The following is a 23,327-nucleotide window of genomic DNA, read 5'->3' as shown; positions in this document are numbered from 1 at the left end:
AATTATACGTATTATCCGAATACTGTGATTCATCTCTATCTGGTGAAGGCTCATAATATTGTCCATCATTACGTGGCCTATGTGATCCATTCCTTTTCTGTGGTGGGTATGGGTCGTTCGAGTCCATGTTTGATAAATGGGATGCGATTTGCTGGAGAGTTGTTCTCAATATCCTAATATGAGTAAGATCCAGAGTAAGCAAAATATTGACTCATAAATAGCACAGCAAGAAGCTCTCAAGCTGTTCCAAAGTCAACGGGGCAAGGCGTTCGGAAGGCGTAAACTCACTTTCTATCACGAGCATCTTCTTCCATATAAGCAGTCGTCCTCGCCATGAATGCCGTACATTTCTCCAGAAACGCATCCTGATCCTTTTTCTCACCCTCTTTTGAGCTCTCATTGACATAGTATTGCAGTGTTTGGAGAAACACAATCATGACTGATACACCAGCTGTTCCAACCACAGCAGCAAATCCGTCAACTGTAGCAGGTCCCACTAGCGAGAGTAGAGCCTTTTCCAAGAAGGAAAAATACAGGCCTGCGATTAAATAGCTGTACGGAATGCAAAACACCACAATTAGCAAACATAGCATTACGACCTAAGAAGGACGTGCAACAGTTAGCAAAGAGGTACGGAAACTGTTTGGAATGGCATGAAGGCTTGCCATGAAGTTGAAGAGTGTGAGAATATTGTTTTTGGGTTTGGTTTTGCTTGGTGGGTCCACCAGTTTCTTCTTTTTCTTGTCATCTTGTTGTGTATATGGAATGAAGCCGTAAGATGCATCCTCAGGAGGCTCACGGCGGTTGTTGAATGCTTTCTTTGGTGCAGCAATATCATATGAAGCCATCATTATAAGTATGGGAAAACCACGAATTGCTGGTGCTTGGGTCGCTGTGTGACTTGACAAAATCAGACTAAGCCTCACATCATCCTACAAACGGCTCTTCTCGTTGTTAGTTAACTCAAATGCCGTTGTCGCCCTTTGGGACGAACGATTGTTGATGACCTGGATAATAGCTGGGCTGTCTAGTCCCAGGTGATGTGGTAGTGTTTGGAGTTCTGTCGAGTGTCGACATCAATCACAGTATATATCAACAGAGCCACACATGCCATCTCACTCTGTTATGTGCTAGTGCAGGCTATGAATCTGGTACAGCTACCAATGCGGAGCCGGATGCTGTGCTTCCTTCTGACCAGAAGGTGGGTTGTTGGACGATGTCTGATGTTTCCTTACCATTAAGAAGCACTTTGAGAACTACTACGACGAGAGACTGCAGCTTCCATACTTTTGAAATATAGAAAGAATAGATGGTGTAATGCTACACATACGTCTCGGTAAGAAACTTGCTTGTTACATGGTCAGGTAAAGTTGGTTTTATTGCCTGAACGCCAGAGTTTAATAGTAAGTTTCCTGACTATGAGAGTGGGGATTTGATGGTAAAGGTCGTTCAGCCAAGGATGATAGTCAAGGAGCGGATGTGTTCGATCGTTAAAGTGAAACGCGAATTTCTTGACTTGAGGTGTGGATTCCGGAATAGATGAAGGTGTCGAGTAAGTAGATTCTCAATTGAAGCGTCGATGATCGAGGATTGACGCGTTACAGATCCGCTTCCATCTATAATTATTCAATGTCGAAACACCTTGACACATGTAAATAATACAAGTTGCAAGAGAAGCGTAGCATCATATGTCAGTCGCATCCGCGTCACCAGATCAGCCACCAGGCCGTGTCCAATTCCTCATTGACTTGCAGCCTGTTGAAGAAGCAACATGGAAGTTGGTTGCTTCGGGTCTAGTGCAATTTACTCGCATCGCATTCAGTCTATTTGAACTAGGAGAATTGCCTGTAAGATTGTAATTTATTACGGTTTTGATGCACATGTTGCTTATTGGGTAACGGTTTGCTCGTAGATTGCTTGCCGAGTCATTTCTGACAATCAAGTTCAGGACGTAACGACAATGGCTGATGTGGCTGTAGACAAGGTTTCATACTCAAAGTTCGTGTATTTTAATACATTCAATGATTTCCCACTGATGCGTTCTGACTAGATTGCTCAGAATCTCAGGCATTGTAAAGCGTCAACACGTTCAACCCTGCTTCCAGCTGTCTTGGCCGAAACGATATCATCTCTGGAAGATCAATCATCGCAGGAAGAAGGCGAAACTACAGAGCATGATCGACACAAGTTGCTTGTTGTCGTGCTTTTGGGGCAGAGTGTATCTGATGTTCAGGGAGTGATAAATTTGGTGCTCAACAGCTATGACAATGTCATGCGTGGAGATGCCTCTGTTACGCATGTACATGTGGTATGTATCAGTTCGCAGCAAATTAGTATTGTGGATAAGAAGGTGGGTTTCTGTTGGTTAAGGAATCATTTGTATGAGATGTAGGTTTTTGCTGTAATCTGACCCCGCTTTTGGCTAGATTCGAGATGGCGTCTTCTTATCAATACTCTGTATACCAATCGAGCACATTGCTGCTTCTTTTGAGAACTGGACTCAGAGGTGTTTGAGGCTGGTGCAGTTGCGTGTTGCTGGGGTTCCAACAAAAGTAAGCGAAGAAAATAACATAAGATCCATTTATCCAAGTGCAGCATTTATTACTGACACTCGCTGTTGTTCAGACAAAAGAGACGCAGATTTCAAAGAAGAGTGATATGATCATGTACTTTAGGCCAATAAGTTCACTAGTCTCAAGTAGCATCGCGCAAGGTACTGAATATCAGCTGTTTCTGACCATCACTTCTGTGTAGCTAATATATTTTGTGGATAGGACATATATGGGAAGATTCTTCGATCGCTGAATATGTGATTAGTACTACATTTGGAAAATGGCAGCCACAAACCTCAGGTGCCCTGCAATACCATGACCTCACTTTTTCCGCCTGATCACTCCATCTTATTCTCACCTCTGTACTCTAGCATATCACACGAGCTCTCCTCGTCGCATAACACCAGTACGTCCTGACGAAGCCAGGGATCCAGAATCACAAGTTACTCGTCTTGTATTGAAGCGTATTGTTTCTTCAGGTATTTGTTAGCCTTCTCGTGATTTATAGGTCTCCCTTTGTCTAAAGACTAACATTTTGCTCACAGACAAGGTGGTTGAATTGCATCTTACTTCAGCTGCCAAGGAAAACAAGATTGGATCAACTGTAGGAGATGTGAAGCCTGATTATATCTTACGACAAGTTGAAGGTATTTGATAGTGTATCGTTGCACTTTTTTGCCGCCGATTTTAAATGGATTCGTCTGTTTAGGACACATCGTGTTGGCACGCATAGTGGTGCTGAAAGGAATCTCTGATGATGGACTGAAGGTAATTTCTGAGAACCGACCACAAAAAACAACCACAAACTTGTTGATCATCTTATCGCGTTCACTTCAGATGGTTAGACAAGTCCTCGCTACTGCGCCATCAACAGTCCACCATCCAAGATTGTTCAGCCCCCAGAGTATCCCATCTGGATTCTCATTCACCATACCGCTCAGATTCCTCTCACCACCAACAGCCGCCATAATACCATCATCCATCGACCCTTCCACATTCACATCTATAGCACCAACAAAAATGGACTTGTTAACGCGGTACCTGCCCATAACGAATTCAGTTCTCTTTGACAACTCTGAAACTGAAGTAGGACGACTCTTGGCGTCGCTCAAGAGGAGCATATATGATGGAACCGTAGATGCGAGCTTTGTAAAGTCGTGTCAGAGCATGTGGAAGATGTTGTGTATCTTTTGGGAAGATCCTGATGGTTTGTTCCCGAATGATTCCAAGAGGACGAATGGTGCACGGATGCAAAAGGATAAAGTAAAGAGGTTGTTTGGCGAGGTTTTGGTATTTCTTGAAAGGCATCGTGGGAATTCTGAGCACCATGAGCAGGTATCAAGGTCTTTTCTACGACTTTTTGCGCCATCAACCTGCCAACTGACCACAACATGTTTTCTCTCATTAGCTGTATACAGAAGCATTAACTGCTCTCGCAACCAAAATGAATAGTGCCAGTAACAATCAATCAACACCACAACCGCAACTACCATCGTCAATCAAAACTCGCGATAATGAAGTTATGGTTGATGTTGCAATGTCTGAAATGGAACGACAACAGAGCATGACATATCGTGAAAAGCAAGAACTGGCAAACCCGAATCCAACGCAGTTAGATACTCCAGCATCATCGCCACCTCAACAACAACCAGTACGAGGTCCAGGGTTTATAGGCCGAGGCGGTCCCCAAGCACCAATGACCGTCTTCCCATCCTATCTAATAGTCAAGCCACCTGCAATATCACCAGCAGACTCCGACTTGAACGCTAGAGCCGTGTGGGGTAAAGAAGGGGGTCGAGGATGGATGTATTGGGCAAACTTGGAAGATTCTCGACGCCACGATTTGAAACGGAAGTATGATAAGCTTGAAGAACGGGAATTTGAAGGGTTTGGTGGTATGAATTATAAGAGTGGAGCCGAGTATGGAGATTCTGGGGTGTCAAAGAGAGGAGGATTTGTTAAGAGGCTGGGGAATCGGAAGGGGGTTGATGGGGTTGTTGATTATGTTTTATTTGAGTGAGTTGAGGGAGATGGAAGAGGGATGGCGGTGTGTAAATTATGTTGCATGATTGTTTGTTGGTATTAATTTTATTTTGCAATGGATGGAAGAGGTGTGTGAATGACAATCATTTTACGTCACTATGGTACTTATATTGTTTTCTGTTGGTTCCCGTTTCACACTTAGAGCTCGAGTGACAGAAGGAGGAACCACAGAACACAAAAGGTGCTTGTTGTTATGTGTTTAGGAAGATTTGGTGCTAAATGGCTATCATATTGTCATGCGTTTTGTTACGGATGTACATGTTTTATGTGTCGGCTCGCAGCCGATTAGGGTTGTGAATAAAATGGTGAAGACTCATAACTTAGGATGAGTATTCTTTCATTGTCAGAATTGAGAGAGGCTGCCAGTGTGAAACTAGCAGCAGAGATGGTGGTATGAGGTTGGCAATTGATCACATCCTTCACGAACGAAAGGAGGTATCGATTGTCAAAGCGGACAAAGCTGCTTGCTTCTTGTGCATTTAGCATATTTTGGATCTAGATGCTCTATTCATTTAACGTCGAGAAGGCGTGAAACTAATGCCATTTTTCTCGTGTCTGTTTTTTGCCATGGATTTTCTGCGTAAAGCGAGACCGTATTTCGATCGCGTAGAGCACGGAAGCAGCAATAAACGATCTATGATCATGTCTCTATTTGGTCGAGTGACCGCTTATAAAAGTGTTTGTCGCAAAAACCTCCGAAAATCACACACTTCCACTTTTTTGGGTGAACAGACGCATTTTGCACTTAGGACACAGAGAATGGATGCTAGAGAGTCTCAATCCGAGGTTCGACCAGCAGAAGCTCCGGAAGCATCCAATGATGACGATGGAGACCTTTACGTCTTGTTTGATTTAGAAGCTAGTCCAATATTCAAACAATTGTCTGAAGCTCGTTCGAAAGGAGAAGTCAAAGGAGAAGTGTATGTAGTGAGAGTGTTTATGAGTGCTTTGTTATATTGAACTGAATTTTTTGTATTGACATTTCTTTTCTTTTGCAGAACTGAAACCATCAAATCCCAATTTCGACTTCTTCACAATGCACTACTGGCAACAGCAGACTTTGAAAAATCAGTCAAGAAGAAACTGAAGGCTGTGTCTCAAGCTGTTCAAGCGCAACGAATACAGATTGACACGTCGGGGTCTGCTCAATATACTGAAGCTAGCGAAGTCGCTGATTTGAGACGTGAATTGCTCAAGGTATGAATCATCCTTGATAATGCTTTTTTGGCTATATGTAGTACTCATACATCTTATATCATGAAGGTCCAACATGACGAGAAAATAGCAGACGACAGCCACAATCGCAGTTCCAAAGAAGTGGCTGATCTCACAAACCACAAGAAGGAATTGTTGGATGAAATTGAGGAGGCTAGGAGGCATAAAGCTGATTTATTGGAGCCTCAGTTGCTGGCTTCTACGAAAGAATTGAAGGTACAATGATTTTAAACAGGAATGCCAAAAAAATCATATTTTGATTACAAACAATCTGATCAACTAGCTGGAGCTCATGCAACGACGACAACAAGTTGAAACATTACAAAAGGACTTGGAAGAAAAAGATGGTACCTTAGAGGCTGTTGAAAAAGAAAAGGAACGATTGGCTGAAGAACAAGAACGACAAGTTTCTGCACTGTCTAAGGCTTCTGAGATTCCATTTAGACTGCAGTATGTTACTGTACAGAGAGACCAGGTCGAATTTTTTTTGTCTGAAACTCCTTTCTGAATTTAGAAAACAATCAGAAGTCCTTAAGGACGCTATATCTGCTCTAGTAGTAGAAAGCGTCAAACAAAATACAATGGGTGGTAATTTAGATAAGGACCTGGATAGGTTGACCAAGAGACGGAAGGCATGTGAATGTGGTCACATTTTTTATCATATGGTACTCATGTCTCAACTGTCAACAGGAATTGGACGACATCAAACTAGAAGTGAATGCAGATTACGAGCAACGGCGAAGTGAGATACATGAAATGGAACGACAATGTGATGAGATATTCAAAGATCATGAAATGGCTCGTGAGCAATTGGCTATTCAGAAGCAAGACCGTGTGCGACTAGATGCGTCTTTGAGGAATGTTGTTCATCAGGTAAGCGAATAGGTTTGAAGACACATCAACCTTGGTTATCTCGATCAACCTTTTTTTCGCTTTAGGCAAAACGAGAACACGACCTCCTACTACGCGCCGCTCGAGACAAGGACTCTCAAATGAAATCCTGCAGACGACTTGAAATAACACTAAACAATGCCCTCGAAGCAGTACCTGTCGCTAAACGAGCATATGATGAAGTCAGTCGCCATTTACTTGCCGCAAAGAGAGAATCCAAATCCTTGAAAAAGAATGTAACTGATTTGAGAAGAGAGATTGATATGGGTGTTCACAAGTATTTGGAGAATGAGAGGATTGAAAAGACGGAAGCTGATTTATTGGTTCGTGAAATGGGTGCTGTGAGAAGGACAGAGGAGGAGCTTGAAGCTGTTTCAGAACAGTTTGAAGCTGCTCAGAGGAAGTGTGAGGAGATCGCTGTTGAACGAGATCTCAAAGTAAGTATTCAATTTTTGGCTTGATTTTTCTGCTCAGCATTCAAATCAATATAAAAAAACCCTCCCCTAACCATTCGTCTTGACGCTTCTCAGGCTCGGGAATTAGTACATATTCGCAAAAAGCACCGTCGTTGTCGAGAAGATACCCGTGTGGCTGAAGATGCATGTACAGATGCAGCTAAAAGAGCTGCTGAGGCTGCAGCTAGGCTGAAGGAATTTGCGACTTTATATGAAGTTGCCAAGACCGAACGAAACAAATGTGTGAGTGCTATATTCATAAGTTTTGTACTGGTTATGGCGTTTACATTCGGTATTGTTACTAAACTGATTTTTTTCATAGCTGAATCAAATACAAGGCTCCCAACAACGTGCTGCTGAGATGAAGGAAAAGCACAAAATCCTTGTCGGTGAAATAGAAATTCTAAGAGTTGAAGTTGGTAACAAGGATCGGGAACTTGCTGTAAGTATTCGTTCAGCCTACGACCGCTTTTTTTCTGCTTTCAAACAACAACTTATACAAAGCCGTCCAACAATTAGAAAAAACTGCAAGAAAACGCAACAGCGTATGCAACAAGAGACGGTGTTCGAAACGAAGCCAACAAACTCCTAGCCCAATACCGAGAACGCCGAGCCGAAATCGATCAACATTTATCTTCCATCGATTCGCTCAACTCTCTCATCAGTGTCGCAGAAACAGACCTAGTCCGCCTCCGAACATCCCTCGCAACAGCCGGTCAAGCACGTAACGATGCCGCAACATTACTCGTCTCACGAGAAGACGAACTGTGTGTTCTCTATGAGCAACTCAACACTCAAGCCAAGATCCTGCAAGATGCCGAAATGGAGTTGGCGGAGAAAGACAAAGAGGTGACAATGTACAACCTAGCCATTGCTGAATTGAAGCGCAGCATCGATGTCGGTCGAAGAGCTAGTGGTAAGAGGAAGGAGATTGAAGATTTGTATAGACAACTGGAAGATGAGTTGCACGCTGCAAAGGAAGAGAGTGCTAGATTGAGTCAGTTGGTTGAAGGGCCCGAGAATGCAGGACGGTGTAGGAATTTGAATGGCGGGGATCCCACAATGAGTGAGATGGTTGATCGTGTTAGGAAGTTGGAGGAGAGATTGGCTACCAAGGAGGTATTATCTACTAGTTTCATCCTTACTTTGTGCTGTCGATACTTACTTAACATGCGATTCCAGGAACGTTTACTTGAAAAAGATCTCGTGCTAGAAGAAGTAACTATGCTCACAACGAGATTACGACAACAAGCATTGGATTCTCGAGTAGCTGGATCTCAGGGTGCCATGAAACTATCCGATCTAACCAAGAAAGCCAAGAACACAGCTCGTGCTATCATGGCCAAAGTTTCTGAATTGGCTATGCAGCAAGCTGAGGCTGCTGCTTTGAGACAGGAAGTTTCTGACAAGGTATGGCTTAGTTGAAATGTAGAGTCCAGCCAAGAAAAGCTAGAAAAAGATTTGAATTGATAGGAAGCACTACTACAAAGCGCTCGAGACCGCTTAGCACGTGGTGAACCCCCAACCGATGAATTGGAACGAGACATTCTCCGTTCAGAACGAGTGAAGGCTAGACGTGAAGCTGATGCTCGAGCCATTGCAGATAGAAAGAGGCCGGAAGACGGCATTGAAATGTGAGTGTTTTGCAATTGCAGGCAGGAATGTGTTAATGATTTTCTTGCTTGCCCTTCGTTTGCTAACCAATGCTGTAAACTCAGTGACGAGGACAACTTCTTCCTATACAATGGAACAAGAACACAAGCAGAACCACGTCCTAATGCATACATTCCGGATTCTTCTGGTGTTGGTGAATTGCCTTTGCCCAAACCGTATGGATCGCATTCTCCGTTTAGGCCTCAGGTAGCCGGAACTCAGATGCGACATTTCAGGAAACCAGTAGTTAAACCTATAGAGATCTAAGTTTAAAGGAATATATTTAGAGTGCTTCAAGTTCCATACTTGGATTTTGAACTATTTCGACAGTGGTTTGTTTTCACTTATTAGCGTTGTGTTCCATGGCGTCTTGATGCGGTCGCTCTAGCAAAAGTGACACTATCACGATATAGATCTCCACATGAATCTGCTTTTCATATATATTAACACGTTCCAGCTGTCTCCTCCTGTCGTTGCCTAGAATAACCTCACCCTAGTCGTTGCGGCAAAGGAACGCAAGAAACTTGAACCACCGAAAAGTCCAAAGAAAAGAGACAGTCAACTGAACAACCAACTTAAAAATAGCCATGGCTCCAGGAGTGGAGGCAGCCTCTGACACTACCCCAACGTCTCCCCGTATATCAGTTCGCTCATCAACAACCTCAAACGGACGCTCGTCGTTCTCGCAAGCAACCCCTTCAAGACGATCTGGCACATATGGAGGCATGGTCTCACCATCTAGCGAAGCTGAATCACCATCATATAATACTCAGTCCCCGCAATTACGGGCCGGTGGGCTCACACTTAGAAGGGGATTAGGTGGATCGCTGAGGAAACATGTGGTGTTGGTTAGTCCTGCGGAGGTGCCAGACATTCAGAATGTCTACAAGAGCATGTTTCTACCAGACAGTCATCCAAAGGCTATTCCTTTCCTGGGGAATATTGCATATGCTGCTGTAAAGGGTGAGTTGGGAGGCGCAGTGGTCCCTGAATGTGTGTTTTTGGAGGTGTTCTGTCTGTTGCACAGTGGCCACAAGTCTAGTTGTAGCAATGGTAGTATCTGGTTGTGGTTGTCTATCTGTGGAAGGAGGCAGTGGCAATGCGCCTCAAATCGTCCGCTTCCAGGTCTTTTGTCGCAAAACACCAACACAATTCTAACAGGAACTCATGCAAACATAGGTTGCCCATTACTGATTATACTGCCAGCCGATAAAAATCCCCTCCTCCCCGTATTCGTACACTTTACCGAAATCATCAACATTAGCGACGAAGTTAAAGTCGGGAAAGCTTGTACGTATTTCCTAACTCAAGCGCATTTATTACGTCCCCCCATGTTAACACGCATATTCTCATCTAGGTAATTTCATACTCCATCTAAACCGCTCAGACCTCCAATTCTCATGTGACACAAGTACAGACTACATGATGTGGATGCGAGCACTGGAAGAAGCGTTTTCAAGAGCTTCAGCGTCGCCTAGCAGAGCTTCAGGACTATTCGCTACACCAGGAGGTGCACGGTCAACATCCCTAGCGCCCCGACCGTCGTTTACGAATCTGTTCGAAGGGGAAGTTGCTGACCAGTGGGTGCAGAAGAGTACTAGTCAGGTTGTTGAGGAAGAGGAGGAAGAGATTGTGGTTATTGATTCGTCGAGGAATGATGATGAGACGCTATAAAAGGAATAGGAGTGTGGGATGATATCGATTCTTCATGATGATGAGAACTATATACAGTTATAAGAGGGATATAACGATAAAGGAGGAGAAGAGAAGAGAGTAAGAGAGGTAGAATAGTTGGAATCTGTAGGGGGAAACACGCACTGTGCTTTTTTTGTATTTTTTGTCATCATTTTGTTGGGATTCCAAGTAAAAAGCCACGAGTAAATAGTATTATGTTTGTTTCTACACGCGAATATATTTATATTTGCTTCCTCATACACGTCGCTGTCGGGTGTTTCACTGTAGACTAGCATTTTAATCATTCACTATCAAATTCAAACATGTCTGTTCGAAGAGCTTTCAAGAAAGAGACCGAAGATCAAGATGACAACAAGGACGATGCCGTGCTAGACGAATCTCGTAAGGATCAAGCTCTTTTCTGTTTGACTTTGACGTGATTGTTGAAACTCACATTCTCGCAAATTAGAGCAAGAGGACCTGATATCAACCTTGAAGACCAACAATGACCAATCAAATCAACTTTATAATGTACAATTCATCCGTCTTTTGGTTGGATCTGTCAAGTAGACCTGAACAACGAACGCTCATCATATCCTCACATTATTATTAGCTGACCTTGTCGAGTGCTGCAATTGGTCTTGCAATGTAGTGAGTACTAGCTGATCCCGATTACAAAACCGCGTAATATGCTATGTATCTTCCGGTGCAGTCCTCTGAAACTCTGCTTGCCTCAACCACACACACGCCATGTACTAACCACAAACCCCACCTAGTTTCTTTATAAGAATAATCAACTCGGACCTCACAACAATCAACATAACCGCAAACCTCACAAGCCATCTCTCTCTAATGCTGGTTCCATACATACTACGACGAGCATCCAAAGACCCAACGACTGACTCGACAATATATTCGACAGCTGCTTTCTTACTTGGGCTGATACCTATACTGCTCAACTATTTCAGCACGTGGACGTGGTCTCTGAATACAGATGGAATATATTTGCTCCCTCTTGTATTGAATGGTGTGGCCAGGTGGTGGATTGGGACCATGGAGTCCGTGAATATGGAGATTGAGCAGCTGGAGAGGATCAAGTATGGGTTGAAGGGTGCGTAAGTTATATGCTAGACGTGTTGGAATGTAGAATAAATCTAGTTCTTGATGCTGAACGTGCTTTCAGCCAAAGTAGAACGTGGTGATATGGCAGTTCTAGATAGCAAGGCATTTCGTTCGCATTGTACAATTAGTAGTTTGAGCTGTAGGAGTCTGTGTTTCACTTGAGTTTTCGAAACTTCAAAAACATCCAAGCAAATGGAGGTCCTGCAGCAGTTAAGTAGCATGACCGGCGTAGCGGTAGACATATTTATTGGAGCAATTCCTCTCTTTGGAAGCTATCCTTTTGCAGTATGTACACGAGCGATCGGTCCCTTTTTCAACAAACCGACGGTTTTTTCTCAAGCTTCATTTCTAAACTCTCGTTCTGTCCTAGTTGGGCTACCTGTTGCTACCAAAATCCACTCCAGCACTATGGCGCCACATATACACAATAGTTGCAGCCTTCTTCCTAGTCGTATTGGTCTTTGAACAAATCACATTCATCAAAATGATTTCCATGAGCTTGTTGACGTACCAGATATTGAATTTCTACAAGAGCACCAGTGGCGTTATGCCAATTCATGTGCCCATCGTGATATTCTTCGGGAATATGGGGTATTTGAGCTGGAAGTGAGTGTCGTGGTGCGGAATGGAGAAACTGTGGACTCTAGTTAGCTTTGGTGCTGGCTAGCATTCTTGAAAGAGGAACTTACTCATCCAATTTTGTCAACGCATAGCTTATTGTCTTCTCAAATCCTGCATTCTGAGACAACGACGTTTGATCAGACTATACCGTTAATGGTATTGACCATCAAACTCACTTCGTTTGGATGGGCTGTGTATGATGGAACTCGACCTGAGGAGGTATACTTCTCTCAAGTCATTCTGCGCATGACATCAGGGATTGTTTTCTCTGACGCTTAACTCCTGACCCTTAGAGTCTGTCTGCAGAACAAACGAAATTTGTCATTAAAGAACTGCCAGACCTGTTAGAATACATGGGCTACCTCTTCTTTTTCCCGAGTTTCATGGTTGGACCTGCTATTGAATTGCGGGATTATCAGGCGTTTATTCATGGATTGGTGCGTCACAAGCACAAAAACATCGAGATACATCGTCCGACCTCGTCCGACCTATGTGGATCTTATGTGCTCACTACCATATCATCTGTAGGCACCGTTTGACAAACGACCAAGCACCCTTGTGCCGACTCTTAAAAAATTGGGTGTTTGTATAGTGTATATGGTTGTGTATCTTACGTGCTTGTCGAGGGTACCGATATCGTTCACCAAGACACCCGAGTTTGCTGCCAATTGGCTGCCTGTAAAGTAAAGCAAACGTACTGTGCGCCAACCAATCGTTGAGAAGAAGCTAACTCATTTTTCGACTATTTTAAGGTTTGCTTACGTATTCGTAGCTGGATTTGTCCAGAGATTTAAATATTATACAGCTTGGTCTCTCACCGATGGATCTAGCACACTAGTAGGATTCGGATACTCTGGCTTCAACCCCAAAACAAACAAACACGAATGGCTCCGCGCCAGAAACGTAGACGTATACGGCCTCGAACTAGCCGAAAACATGCGAGGACTGTTAGAATCCTGGAATATGAAAACCGCAAACTGGCTACGCTCCAGTGTATACCTGCGTCTCATGTCCTTTGGCAAAGAATACGCCTTCCTAGCCACATTTGCCACATTCATCACATCTAGTTTTTGGCACGGCTTTCATCCAGGCTACTACCTGACCTTTGCGAGTGGATCGCTTGTGACCATGGTAGCGAGACTATCTCGAAGACATTTACGGCCGCTGTTTATGTCACCGTCTAAATGGAGTGTGTATAAACCGATATATGACTGGGTTGGATGGTTTTGTACAGTCATGGTGGTGGACTATATCGTGATTCCATTCATACTGTTTAGACTGGATGATTCGATAACGGCTTGGAAGGCACTGTACTTTATACCGCATGTAGGGATGATTGTGTTTGTAGCTGGGTTTGAGTGGTTGGCGTGGGGCAAGTATTGTAAACAGCTGGGGAAGAGTCTTGGTGTGGAAGAGGGTGTAGGTAGAGATGGACCTTTGGTGAAGAAACTGTCTGAATCTCATGCGCATAAGCATGGAAGTGTAAATGGCATTGTGGCTGCAAACGGACTCAAGAAGGTGAAATAGTAGTATCAGTGTCTTTATCATTATATTATCGTATTTTGCTGCTGCTACCATTGTAATGCTATACCTCTAAATACCTAACAATATAATGCATAACACGAAATCGAAGTGTTGAATGGCGTATGATTTCTTGTGATTGTATTGTTACTTGCTGATAAACGATATTACATGAACGAGAATCCTGCCACCAGTTATGAAGAATTCTATGATTGCGATCACACAAAAGTTACTTCACTTACGATATATGCGATAAAATCAACTGTTGTTTATACGTCCTCCCATGTTGGTTTGTCGTATCCTATACAATGAAGGTATCATTTCAACATTCACAATTCACCATATTCAGACGGAGATCAAGACCATGCACTTACAGAAGACCTAATTCCACTGCTGATCTCACCACGTATATTCATGAGGGTATCTCCTGCAAGTACAAACGAGGTATCAAGAGAAGACGTATGATCTTGAAAGGCACCAGGTCCTGACGAGCTAATGAGAATCCAATTGTCGCCTGTGATATCTCTTCGCTGTTCACTCTGATGATGGCCTCCAGTTCGATCAAGCTCTGGAGAATCTACGAGAGCCTAGTAGCGTAACGGCGGTTAGCGTTTGAGCTTACGTCCATTCTTTGCGTCTACGCAGCAGTCAGCCTACATACATCTTCACCTGATTTGCTTTTCACAATACATTCCCTTGTGACAACCTCCGGCGGATGCGTACCCTTCTTGCATTCTGCTTCTTGGTCCCAGTCGTCTCCCATAACACGGTTCTTGATACCTGTAGTCGTCTGGTAAGATTGTAGGGTATCGCGCTAGTATGTGGTAGATGACACCCTCCATGAATTTTGACAGACGCCGGCACAGATCCATCAATCTATTTCGTAACATGATCTCATTTCGTAGCGACAAGTTCCTCCCTATGTCCAATCTCGTACACATGGTGTGAGTCAATATCAATACAATGTTGTGGTTTCAAGCTTGTGGCCCATTTGAGGTTTAAACGGGGCCTTCACGAAACGATTGCTGCAACGGTATAACCACGTAAGAAACGTTGAAGGTCCCTCTCATCGCCACCTTGGGAGGCCATCAGTTCCTCACCAAATGTCGGAGATCAAGAGGCCATTGCACATTCAGACTACATCATTCTGGCAATGATTGTTGCAGTTCTAGACAGCTATATTCCTATTAATACAAGCTTCCAACTGCTCGCTGGCAATACAATTTCACGTCACACGTCAAAGGCAAAGCCCACGTATATGACTTTCAGCACCTCGCAGTAAGCCACCAATAACTCCCTCGCTGATATCGCCTTCATCATATCCACCTTCAAGTACAGATACTATTCGAGATTGTACTTTTCTCGACTGTACCGAAATCCATTTGTAGTCATCATCCTTCAGTAGCAAGTCCCCAGCACTATCATCTGTATGGGAATCAAATCCAGCTGATATAATAATCAGGTCTGGATTGAATTCTTTGAGCCGTGCGAGAGCTAGTTTTGTTATTTTTGATCTATATGTTGCTGATGTCGTGTTTGGTGGAAGTGGGATGTTGATAATGTAAGGATGGAGAGGGTCAGTAGGGAGCACGGATGATCCCGTTCCGGGGAAGAACGTGTTGTCGTCGTTGGAGGCGTCGACTTCATACTGGTGTGTTGAGATGAACAGGTATGGGAAGTCGGTAGAGTTTTGTTGATACAGACGGCGTAAGATATCTTCTGTTCCGTTTCCCTGTGGTTTGGTTGAGATGAGTTGAGATATTGAATCTGCGTAATTCTGACCATAGCTTTCTTACATGGTGGACATCGAAATCAATGATGCCGACTTTTGCTTCGTAACGTTTTACAGCGTAGGCTGCTCCCACCATTACATTATTGACAAAACAGAAGCCCTGACCAATGGACGACTGTTAAATACTATTTTGTGCTGACGAATGGTGGGTGACGTACCTGAGATAAATCCAATCCGGTTCCGAGATCTGCAACTCCTTCGTACCCACAATGGTGTCCAGGAGGCCTAACAAAAAATATTTATATGGCATACCATTCAGTCTCGGTGATGACACAACATACCGTACAGAACAAAAAGCCGTTGAAGCCCTCCGCAACCTACCACCTGAACCTGCATACCCCTCAAACACAGATTCAACAGCAGACACAACAGCACCAGCAGCTCTAAATACAGCCTCCGTAGATCCAGCCGACAAGAAACTGGCCTTGGTACCAGCATACCCAGGCGAAAAATGCACAAACTCTTTTTCATCAAGTGGGGTCTTGGTCAATATTTTCGTTATATAACTTGGAGGATGCACACGCCATAATGTGTCAATAGGAGCCAGTGGTGCATTCGACTCGAATTCTATATTCTTGTCGTCTTTGAAGACTGTTGCAAAATGCTGTAGCAAGGATGTGATTCTTGATGGTGACTCGCCGGAAGACTCCGTGCTGGCTTCGTTGCCGCGATGTAGTAGGCAGTTTATGTGAGTAAATATCAAGCACTAAGGTTGAAGCGTTAGGTTAAACGTTTGCTCAAAGGTAACGAACCGCGGGACGAAATAGCTACGAGCAGCACCTGGATGACTTCTTCATTCACAGACCTGAGCAAGTCCTCAAGTGTCGAAAAGTAGCGAATCCGTTCCATAAAAGTCAGTCCCAAACCTTCGAGTTCTTGATCAGACAGTAATGCAAGCTGTCTGGCATCCATTTTGCTGAGCTGGTCGTTCTGTATTCCAGCTGCTTTGAGAAAGCTTGATGTGTCATTGACGTCTTGACTGGCGGTGAGCTTTCTGCGTTTGCTGCTTTTCTCGGTTGATGACGATGACATTTTGGTTGTTGTGAGATGATTCAGGCAGTGGAGTCTAATGGGAATTGGAGGATTAGTACATGCAATTAGTTTCAAGGCTCTGGAAGCCCTACTAGGAGCTTCTGCGTCCGAATGCGTCCAATGGAGTTTAATTTTCGAATTTTCAAATGGGCGAATACATCTGCATATTGTAGCTGGCGTGTAGACAATACTTGACCGGGAGTCTTTTTGAAAATTGCATACCTTTAACAGCTTTTCAATTTTCCATCCACAATCGTCAATTGTACTTTGTGCCAATAAAATCAACATCTTCCAAACATCAGCACCAACAGAGATCTAGGCTCGAATAGAAGATAGGATAAAGGCCTTTGGTATGTATCTATTCTAGTTCTCGGTGTTATGCTTCTGATCGTTGAATTCTGAATTTGCGGACAAATGCATCGTTTTAACACTGGATTGACTAAACAATGCTGTTCAACAGTTTCAGACAATCTCAGCATTTCAATACACATCTTGCTTGCTATTCCCCATGTATTTCACTTCCTCATTGTAACGCAACACCGTCCAACCGGTGATACAACCTTGCTGTATATATACTATATTTACTCAATAATGAGTCCACTATTCATCAATGCTTGATCACGCCTAATAAGGCACACGCCGTCCCTGTACCGCCCTCCCCCTCTCAGTCAAGCTCCTCACAAGTCTATGTGTCGTATCAACAAGAGTCAACAGTGCTTGTCTCTCTACCTCGTCCCGATTGCGTTCTTCATCTCTCATAGCAGGACGTGTAGCAACCACAGTATCCCTCGGCTGATACAATGATTGATTCCGCGATGGTGGTCGAGACCGACCACTCTCCACCTTCCGGTATGGCTTTCTCGTATCACGCCTCTCACCACCTCTACCTTCAAATTTACTGAAACTGAATATATAGTTCTGCAGCACCGTTCCACTGGTAAGAACATTCAAAACTTGCGTTATTGCCAGTATGGTAGAGAGTGTGATGGTACCATGTCGTTTAGTCCATAATATCTGGATTTGTGAGAGTGATGCGCTAGTGTAAATGGTGCATTATTAGCTTTAAATCCGTCATGGTATGCGAGTGATTTGATTTACATACTTTGGATCAGAGATTCTGATGACACTGACGATTGAGTCCGTTACCTCGTTTTGCGTAATGAATCTCTTGTGGTCTGGCGATATAGGGCGGAAGGTGAAGTAGATCATCACACTGGATCGTAATTCAATGGGTGCGACTGTTTCTACTAGGTGATGATTAGAAAACTGTTTTGAATGCGAAAGAGTGGAAAGCAAAACGCCGAAAAACGTGCCTGATGGCGATTTTGATTGCTCATCATGATGAGCTGGGGGACTCTCGCTATAGTAATCGTCGTAGTCGACATGTTCATCTTCCTCCATTGTAGAGATATGGGCTCTAGTATCAGCGATCGTTGTGTGTTTGTCTTGCTTGTTACACAATGAGCCATTGAGGCTCTGACGAAAGATGGGCCAACTAGACCAACGCATCTGATAACTGATAAACGTGAAATAATTTGAACTATATTTTAATTTAACTGAAAATTTAAACTTGAATGACTGTGGACTTTAACAAATTAGAAGAATGATGAAGAAGAGGCAAGAAAAATAAAGTTTGAGAGCAAATCAAATAATAAGTTAGAGTATTTTCATCCTTCATGAAGCGAGCCGCGTCTATAGAGAGACCATTGTTAGGATCCCCGGCAAACTCACTGCCAAAATCAGCAACTTACGGATTCCGTCTCAAAAGCAGACAATTCACCCAGCAAATCATCCAACTGCTTTTGTAGCGACGACTCGATAACTTTCTTTACAGGCGGAGCTGGTGGTGGTAATAAAGATGACGACAGTGATATATGTTTGTTTGACGAATCTCTACTATTTCTGAGCACCACTCCGGAATCCATTCGTTCCAGCGAAGGGCGAGTCGATCTTCTTGTTGTTGTTGTTGTTGTTGTAGACGACGATGAACTATGATATGAGGTCGGTTGATTCAGCGATGTAGATCTCGGTGGTGTATTTGTGTAATTTTCGGGTAGAGAAGGCCTTCTTTCTTGTTGTAGTAGTGATAGAGGATGTAAATATAATGGTTGAGGTAATGATGATGGTCGACTCGGTGCACCGATTGTCGAGCCACTGTCTTCAAAGGCAGACGATAATTCTTCTTCCCACTCGGTACTGCTTCCTTCTGCATATGCTGTGTCGTCTGCTTCTTGTTCTTCTTCTGCTATTACTGATTCCATATGGTGGGCTGTTCTGCGTTTATATGCCTTCCATTCGGCAAACACCAAATCTCGCTTGGATCGGATCGAGTTGGGTGCAGCTGGTGGTAATATCAGGGCGTCCATCAGCACTATATTGCCTAAAGCGGGCGATGGCATACAACTAGCCTCTGATGCAGTTGATGAAGCTGTTATTACAGAAGTAGAGTGTGGCGTTCCAAGCTCCCTCGGTATCGGAGGAAGCATTTTATTTGGCGTGATTATCGGCGATGGAGCTATACTTCCATACATTGATGCCTGTGCTGATGGTGATCCGCCTCCTAATGTTGCGATGCCACCACCATTGGAAGATCTATCCGACACTACAGATTGCCCCATATACGGTGATCCAGCAGATGCATGGCTCATTCCCCATGATCCTAGCCCGCTCCTTGAAAGCAGAGTATCACGAGACATGATTGTTGATGCCATTGAATCTCGTGAAAGTGGGGTATATACATCCGATGATGTTCGAGAGCTTGAGATGGATCTACCTACAATCCTGCTCGCGACTGACATCTCTGACGGGCGACGTAAGTGCAGCGTTCCTTGGTGGTGGTTGCTTTGTTTCTCTTGGAAGATTTCAGAGTTGCGGGCAGATATAGCTGATTTGGCTAGACTTGCCACACGGATTTGACATTCTGCAATCAAAGACTTGAATGCTGAAGCAACAGCATGCGGAGCTCTAGCAGTAGTTTCACGCCATCCGACTTCCAATACTTCGGCGAGACTCTGGCCCATTTTAGGAGTGACTTGGCGTATTCGTTTTCCAGGATTATTTTCATCGAGAGTAGCACATGTATCGACCATATTCCCGACCATGAGGATGGCGAGCTCTTGCGGCTTAATTCCTTTAGTCTCTGCAATCATTTTTATAAATGGCCACATGCGATCCAGGGACTTCTTGTCTCCAACATCATAGACCAACATGAAGGCATCAGCAGCAGCTATAGCGGAAGCCCATATTCCAGAGTAGTACGGATGTCCACCGACATCCGATAGGGTCAATATGATTCTATGTGGACCGTCGTTGGGGGTTGAAGTAGGTGTAGTAGGTAGCAAGGATGATGTGGCATTCCTATGAAGACCCAAACCGAGGGAGCCAGGAGGGAGGATATACTGCAATATATGGGAATCTTCTACAGTTGGATCATATGGAGCCAGATATGGGCCATATCGGGTTCCCGCCGTTGATCTATTCCCTTGTTGCTGGTTGACATTGCCAGTATTAATATTAGCGGCACATGTTGAGTAGGCAGGTTGGCCTGAGAGCAGCGACTGTATCAAAGAGGACTTTCCAACGTGTGCAGGACCCAATAATAGCACATTCAAATGTGTTATTGTTCGTTTCTGTTCGTCTAATAACATTGACTGCCGTTTCCAGAAATGGAGAGGGGAAGTTTTGTATGAAAGCAGATTTAGTTCCGAGATAGTTCTTGGCAAGGAGACTGAATCAATGGCTTACCTGTTTAATGCATTCCGTGAATAGTCACCTCCCACACAGGTAATGGGCCAGTACGTTCTCATGCCATTAATCTTGAACTTGTATCAAAGAACGAAGAACGAACGACAGCAAACCTAATGAACAATGAAGGTATGTTGACATCAACCATATTACCATCCATGCACTAATACAGCACGTTAAAATCACGTAGATTCGTGGCCCCTTCTACGACGGACAAGGGCGTCTGCTGGGAAATTGGCGAGACACCATGTCCGGCTCGATTTACGTGATTCTACGCAAGATTGCAACCTCCAAGCAACCTACGAGACGCTACTCTATATTCTTCACGGGTTTAGAGTGGACCTGGCATATTTTTAGAGCTGGTGGACGCGCTTAGCCGTCTTCATTTACAAGAGCTAACACTGATACTTTGTAGAATCCCTGATCAAAGTACCACCAAGACGATTCTCAAGTCAAGGCTCTTCAGGTTTTAAACTATTTGTGTATTTGGAGTTGACATCGGGTGGTTCATGTGTTTGTGCCGAACTGTTCGGCGGGGCCCAAGACTTTTAAAGAACTATACGTGGCGCCGGCTCTGCACAAGTTTCTTGGCCTACGAATTGCTCTTCAAGACTAGGTCAAGCCGGAGATCCACATTAGTGGTGCCTCGATGCTCAGCAAACCAACATTCCTGTACTGAGATCCTGCCTCATACACACTTGCCCCATCTCAAACTATTTTCTGATGCGGCTCCTCCATCTGTGAGAAATAACATGTGGTTTGGTAGCCTGGTAGCACTGATTCTAGGTATGGAGCTCCTATGATTCCTTTTGCATGGAAATAAACGTCTACGAACAAGAACTATCCAGTCTCCAGTTCCAATGTTTGGTGGTTTGTCGTAAATGCTGTGAGAAGAAGGATGGCCAAGGATTCTTTAAGAAACATTCCATTGTGCTCGTCATTTCCAAACCAGAACAGATTCTCATCCTCGTATCACCTCGACTGTGTATCATGCTATGCTATCTGCTACTAAGATCAACTTCACTCGTGATTTCAGTCTGAAAGCCGAAAATCTCAAACATTGGAAGGGAGACAACTGAGTTTTTATAACCGGTCGCTCGCAGAAAAAGAGAATTCAATATGAAAACAATTGATTTTCTGTAACTCGCTCTTCATAAGTGAAAAATAAATGTGAACCATGTTACATACTACATGGCATCTATGCTACCAATAACAGAGCATTACATATGCTGAGACAAGACTGCTCAGAACCCTGCGCCCTTTGTCTTGCGTTTGAAGTTCCCGCTGAGCTTTCCAAACTATCCATACGTTTAAAGATTACATCCTCTCAGAGTCTTTTGCCCAACATTGTTTCTGTTACAGCAGAATTGTGACTAGTAGATGTCGTATACTCCGAGCTGATAAATGGATACATCAAGGCCAGTAGAAGCCGTATGATCTACACTAAATACATTATTTACTAGCTCATCCTTTCATCTCTCTTCTTCCTGAATGTCTGATACACTCGAGGCAAGGCTATCTATCCATCTATAGTGACTTCTCCTTCGTTTGATAGAAGTAGAATATCCAACTGACCATCATCATCAGCAACATATTCGGGTTCGTTTACAATCGATTGTTTGTTTGGCTGAGACGTTTGGCCAGTAAGTGCTTTGACGAATGTGACGTGACGTGGTCGTTATCAAACTGTGGCATTGCCAACGATTCGTCGTTTGCACACCGCCTTTCATCTGTATGCTCAAGCATAATATTAGTATGGTCAGCAATTGGCAGTGGCACTGGTGGTGGTGGCGCACGTGTTGGGTTTACGGTATAACGAGACCAGTCTTCAGCGTAAAGAACTTCGTACACCCAGTCCAATTCATGTTCATGCTGTGGAAGCGATGGCTGTAATATTGCAGGTCAGATATGTCGTTTTCAGATAGAATCTGCAGCAAAACGTACCTGTTCAGCACAAACAGAGTTTTCCTCGACAACTGACTGAACGAAACGAGTACTACCGACTGACTACAGAGGACAGAATGAAGCGAGCAGTTGCCTGCGCGATTCAAAGAAGCAATGAAGCAGAAGCGTAAATAGCGATGTGTAAATCGTTTTCAAATCACTTCTTGCCTCGGTTACTAGCAGGCTACACTACGCTCCAAAGGAGTAGAATGTTCGTTTCTTGGGTTGACAATTTTCAGAATCACGCTCTTGCGGTCTATACTATTAAGCGGTCGGTGCTACTATAGCACGCAATACGTTTCTCACATATATTACCACGACGAATGTGGTGGTTGTAAGTCACCACTCGCCCTGCCCTTTACTTTCATTCATTCTTCACTTTCTGACATCAAACAATAGCAAAGACGGGAGTCCGGTAAGCAGCAGCTGCATGCCAACGCATTCATTCAATTTCAAGGAACATATTGCTGATTTCTTGCTTCACTAGCTAGATTCACTGTCACGAACTTGAAGTGGAGCAGGGATCGTCTAGTCATAATACAGGCATTACAGAGTCAATGTTGAAAAGAGATCGAGAAGATATATAGTTTGACCGAACTGAAAGTTTTGCTCAATGGTTGACAGTCAACGCTCCGCACTACTTTGACAGAAGTGACTCAAAGAAAAAACAACTAAAACAACTATCTTCTTGAAAACATTCAATCGGGTATATAGATGTAATGCTATCATAAAAACCATAAAATTTTGTAGCGAAGATAGAAAATGTATCCTGAAGCTCTCTGAGCACATGACAAAGAGTGGTGATCGTCGAGAGTGCTTCCTTTGCGGCATCTGGGGACTGGGAACGAATCGTCGGCAGACAAAGAGACAACTTCAATTCGTTCACGCGTCCTATATTAAAATCTAGATCGAAACATCCAAGATTGTCCGAGAATTTGTGTCTGTATGAGTCGTGCTGCGTCCGAAAAACTGTGGACTTTCCTCAACAACTTGTTGAACAAAGCTTCCCTTGGGTATGCAGCGTAGATCCTGTGCGAACATTCAGTTAATTCATGCACACGTAACTAA

The 23,327-nt window shown here is 43.8% G+C and overlaps 5 protein-coding genes across 5 annotated transcripts; 3 read left to right on the top strand and 2 right to left on the bottom strand.

Annotated features, from left to right (window-relative positions):
- Positions 1-1,688: 1,688 nt before the first annotated feature.
- Positions 1,689-4,572, top strand: SmJEL517_g00447 (uncharacterized protein; the record flags this gene model as incomplete). Its single annotated transcript, XM_031166376.1, has 11 exons — positions 1,689-1,847; positions 1,913-1,984; positions 2,051-2,350; positions 2,427-2,552; positions 2,626-2,713; positions 2,775-2,852; positions 2,924-3,031; positions 3,098-3,199; positions 3,262-3,320; positions 3,390-3,887; positions 3,961-4,572. 11 exons carry the CDS (start codon positions 1,689-1,691, stop codon positions 4,570-4,572), a joined length of 2,202 nt encoding a protein of 733 aa, XP_031027660.1.
- Positions 4,573-5,354: 782 nt separating this feature from the next.
- SmJEL517_g00446 (uncharacterized protein) lies at positions 5,355-9,076 on the top strand (the record flags this gene model as incomplete). The annotated part of the gene is made up of 13 exons (XM_031166375.1): positions 5,355-5,515; positions 5,594-5,792; positions 5,859-6,026; positions 6,094-6,260; positions 6,325-6,376; positions 6,501-6,683; positions 6,749-7,138; positions 7,232-7,399; positions 7,479-7,598; positions 7,676-8,275; positions 8,339-8,566; positions 8,630-8,790; positions 8,875-9,076. The coding sequence occupies 13 exons, from the start codon at positions 5,355-5,357 to the stop codon at positions 9,074-9,076; spliced, it is 2,799 nt and encodes a 932-aa protein (XP_031027633.1).
- Positions 9,077-11,824: 2,748 nt separating this feature from the next.
- On the top strand, positions 11,825-13,753 carry SmJEL517_g00445 (uncharacterized protein; the record flags this gene model as incomplete). Its single annotated transcript, XM_031166374.1, has 6 exons — positions 11,825-11,890; positions 11,976-12,211; positions 12,319-12,445; positions 12,520-12,663; positions 12,755-12,909; positions 12,979-13,753. 6 exons carry the CDS (start codon positions 11,825-11,827, stop codon positions 13,751-13,753), a joined length of 1,503 nt encoding a protein of 500 aa, XP_031027661.1.
- A 232-nt stretch (positions 13,754-13,985) lies between these two features.
- Positions 13,986-16,571, bottom strand: SmJEL517_g00444 (uncharacterized protein; the record flags this gene model as incomplete). The annotated part of the gene is made up of 8 exons (XM_031166373.1): positions 13,986-14,048; positions 14,122-14,334; positions 14,409-14,527; positions 15,020-15,479; positions 15,544-15,639; positions 15,698-15,764; positions 15,878-16,245; positions 16,320-16,571. The coding sequence occupies 8 exons, from the start codon at positions 16,569-16,571 to the stop codon at positions 13,986-13,988; spliced, it is 1,638 nt and encodes a 545-aa protein (XP_031027662.1).
- Positions 16,572-18,245: 1,674 nt separating this feature from the next.
- Positions 18,246-20,218, bottom strand: SmJEL517_g00443 (uncharacterized protein; the record flags this gene model as incomplete). The annotated part of the gene is made up of 2 exons (XM_031166372.1): positions 18,246-18,263; positions 18,323-20,218. 2 exons carry the CDS (start codon positions 20,216-20,218, stop codon positions 18,246-18,248), a joined length of 1,914 nt encoding a protein of 637 aa, XP_031027663.1.
- Between the last annotated feature and the right edge of the window lie 3,109 nt (positions 20,219-23,327).

This window comes from Synchytrium microbalum (assembly GCF_006535985.1).
Source record: "Synchytrium microbalum strain JEL517 chromosome Unknown SmJEL517_scf0002, whole genome shotgun sequence".
In the NCBI taxonomy this organism is placed as follows: Eukaryota; Fungi; Chytridiomycota; class Chytridiomycetes; order Synchytriales; family Synchytriaceae; genus Synchytrium; species Synchytrium microbalum.
This window is presented reverse-complemented; position numbering and strand designations above follow the sequence as displayed.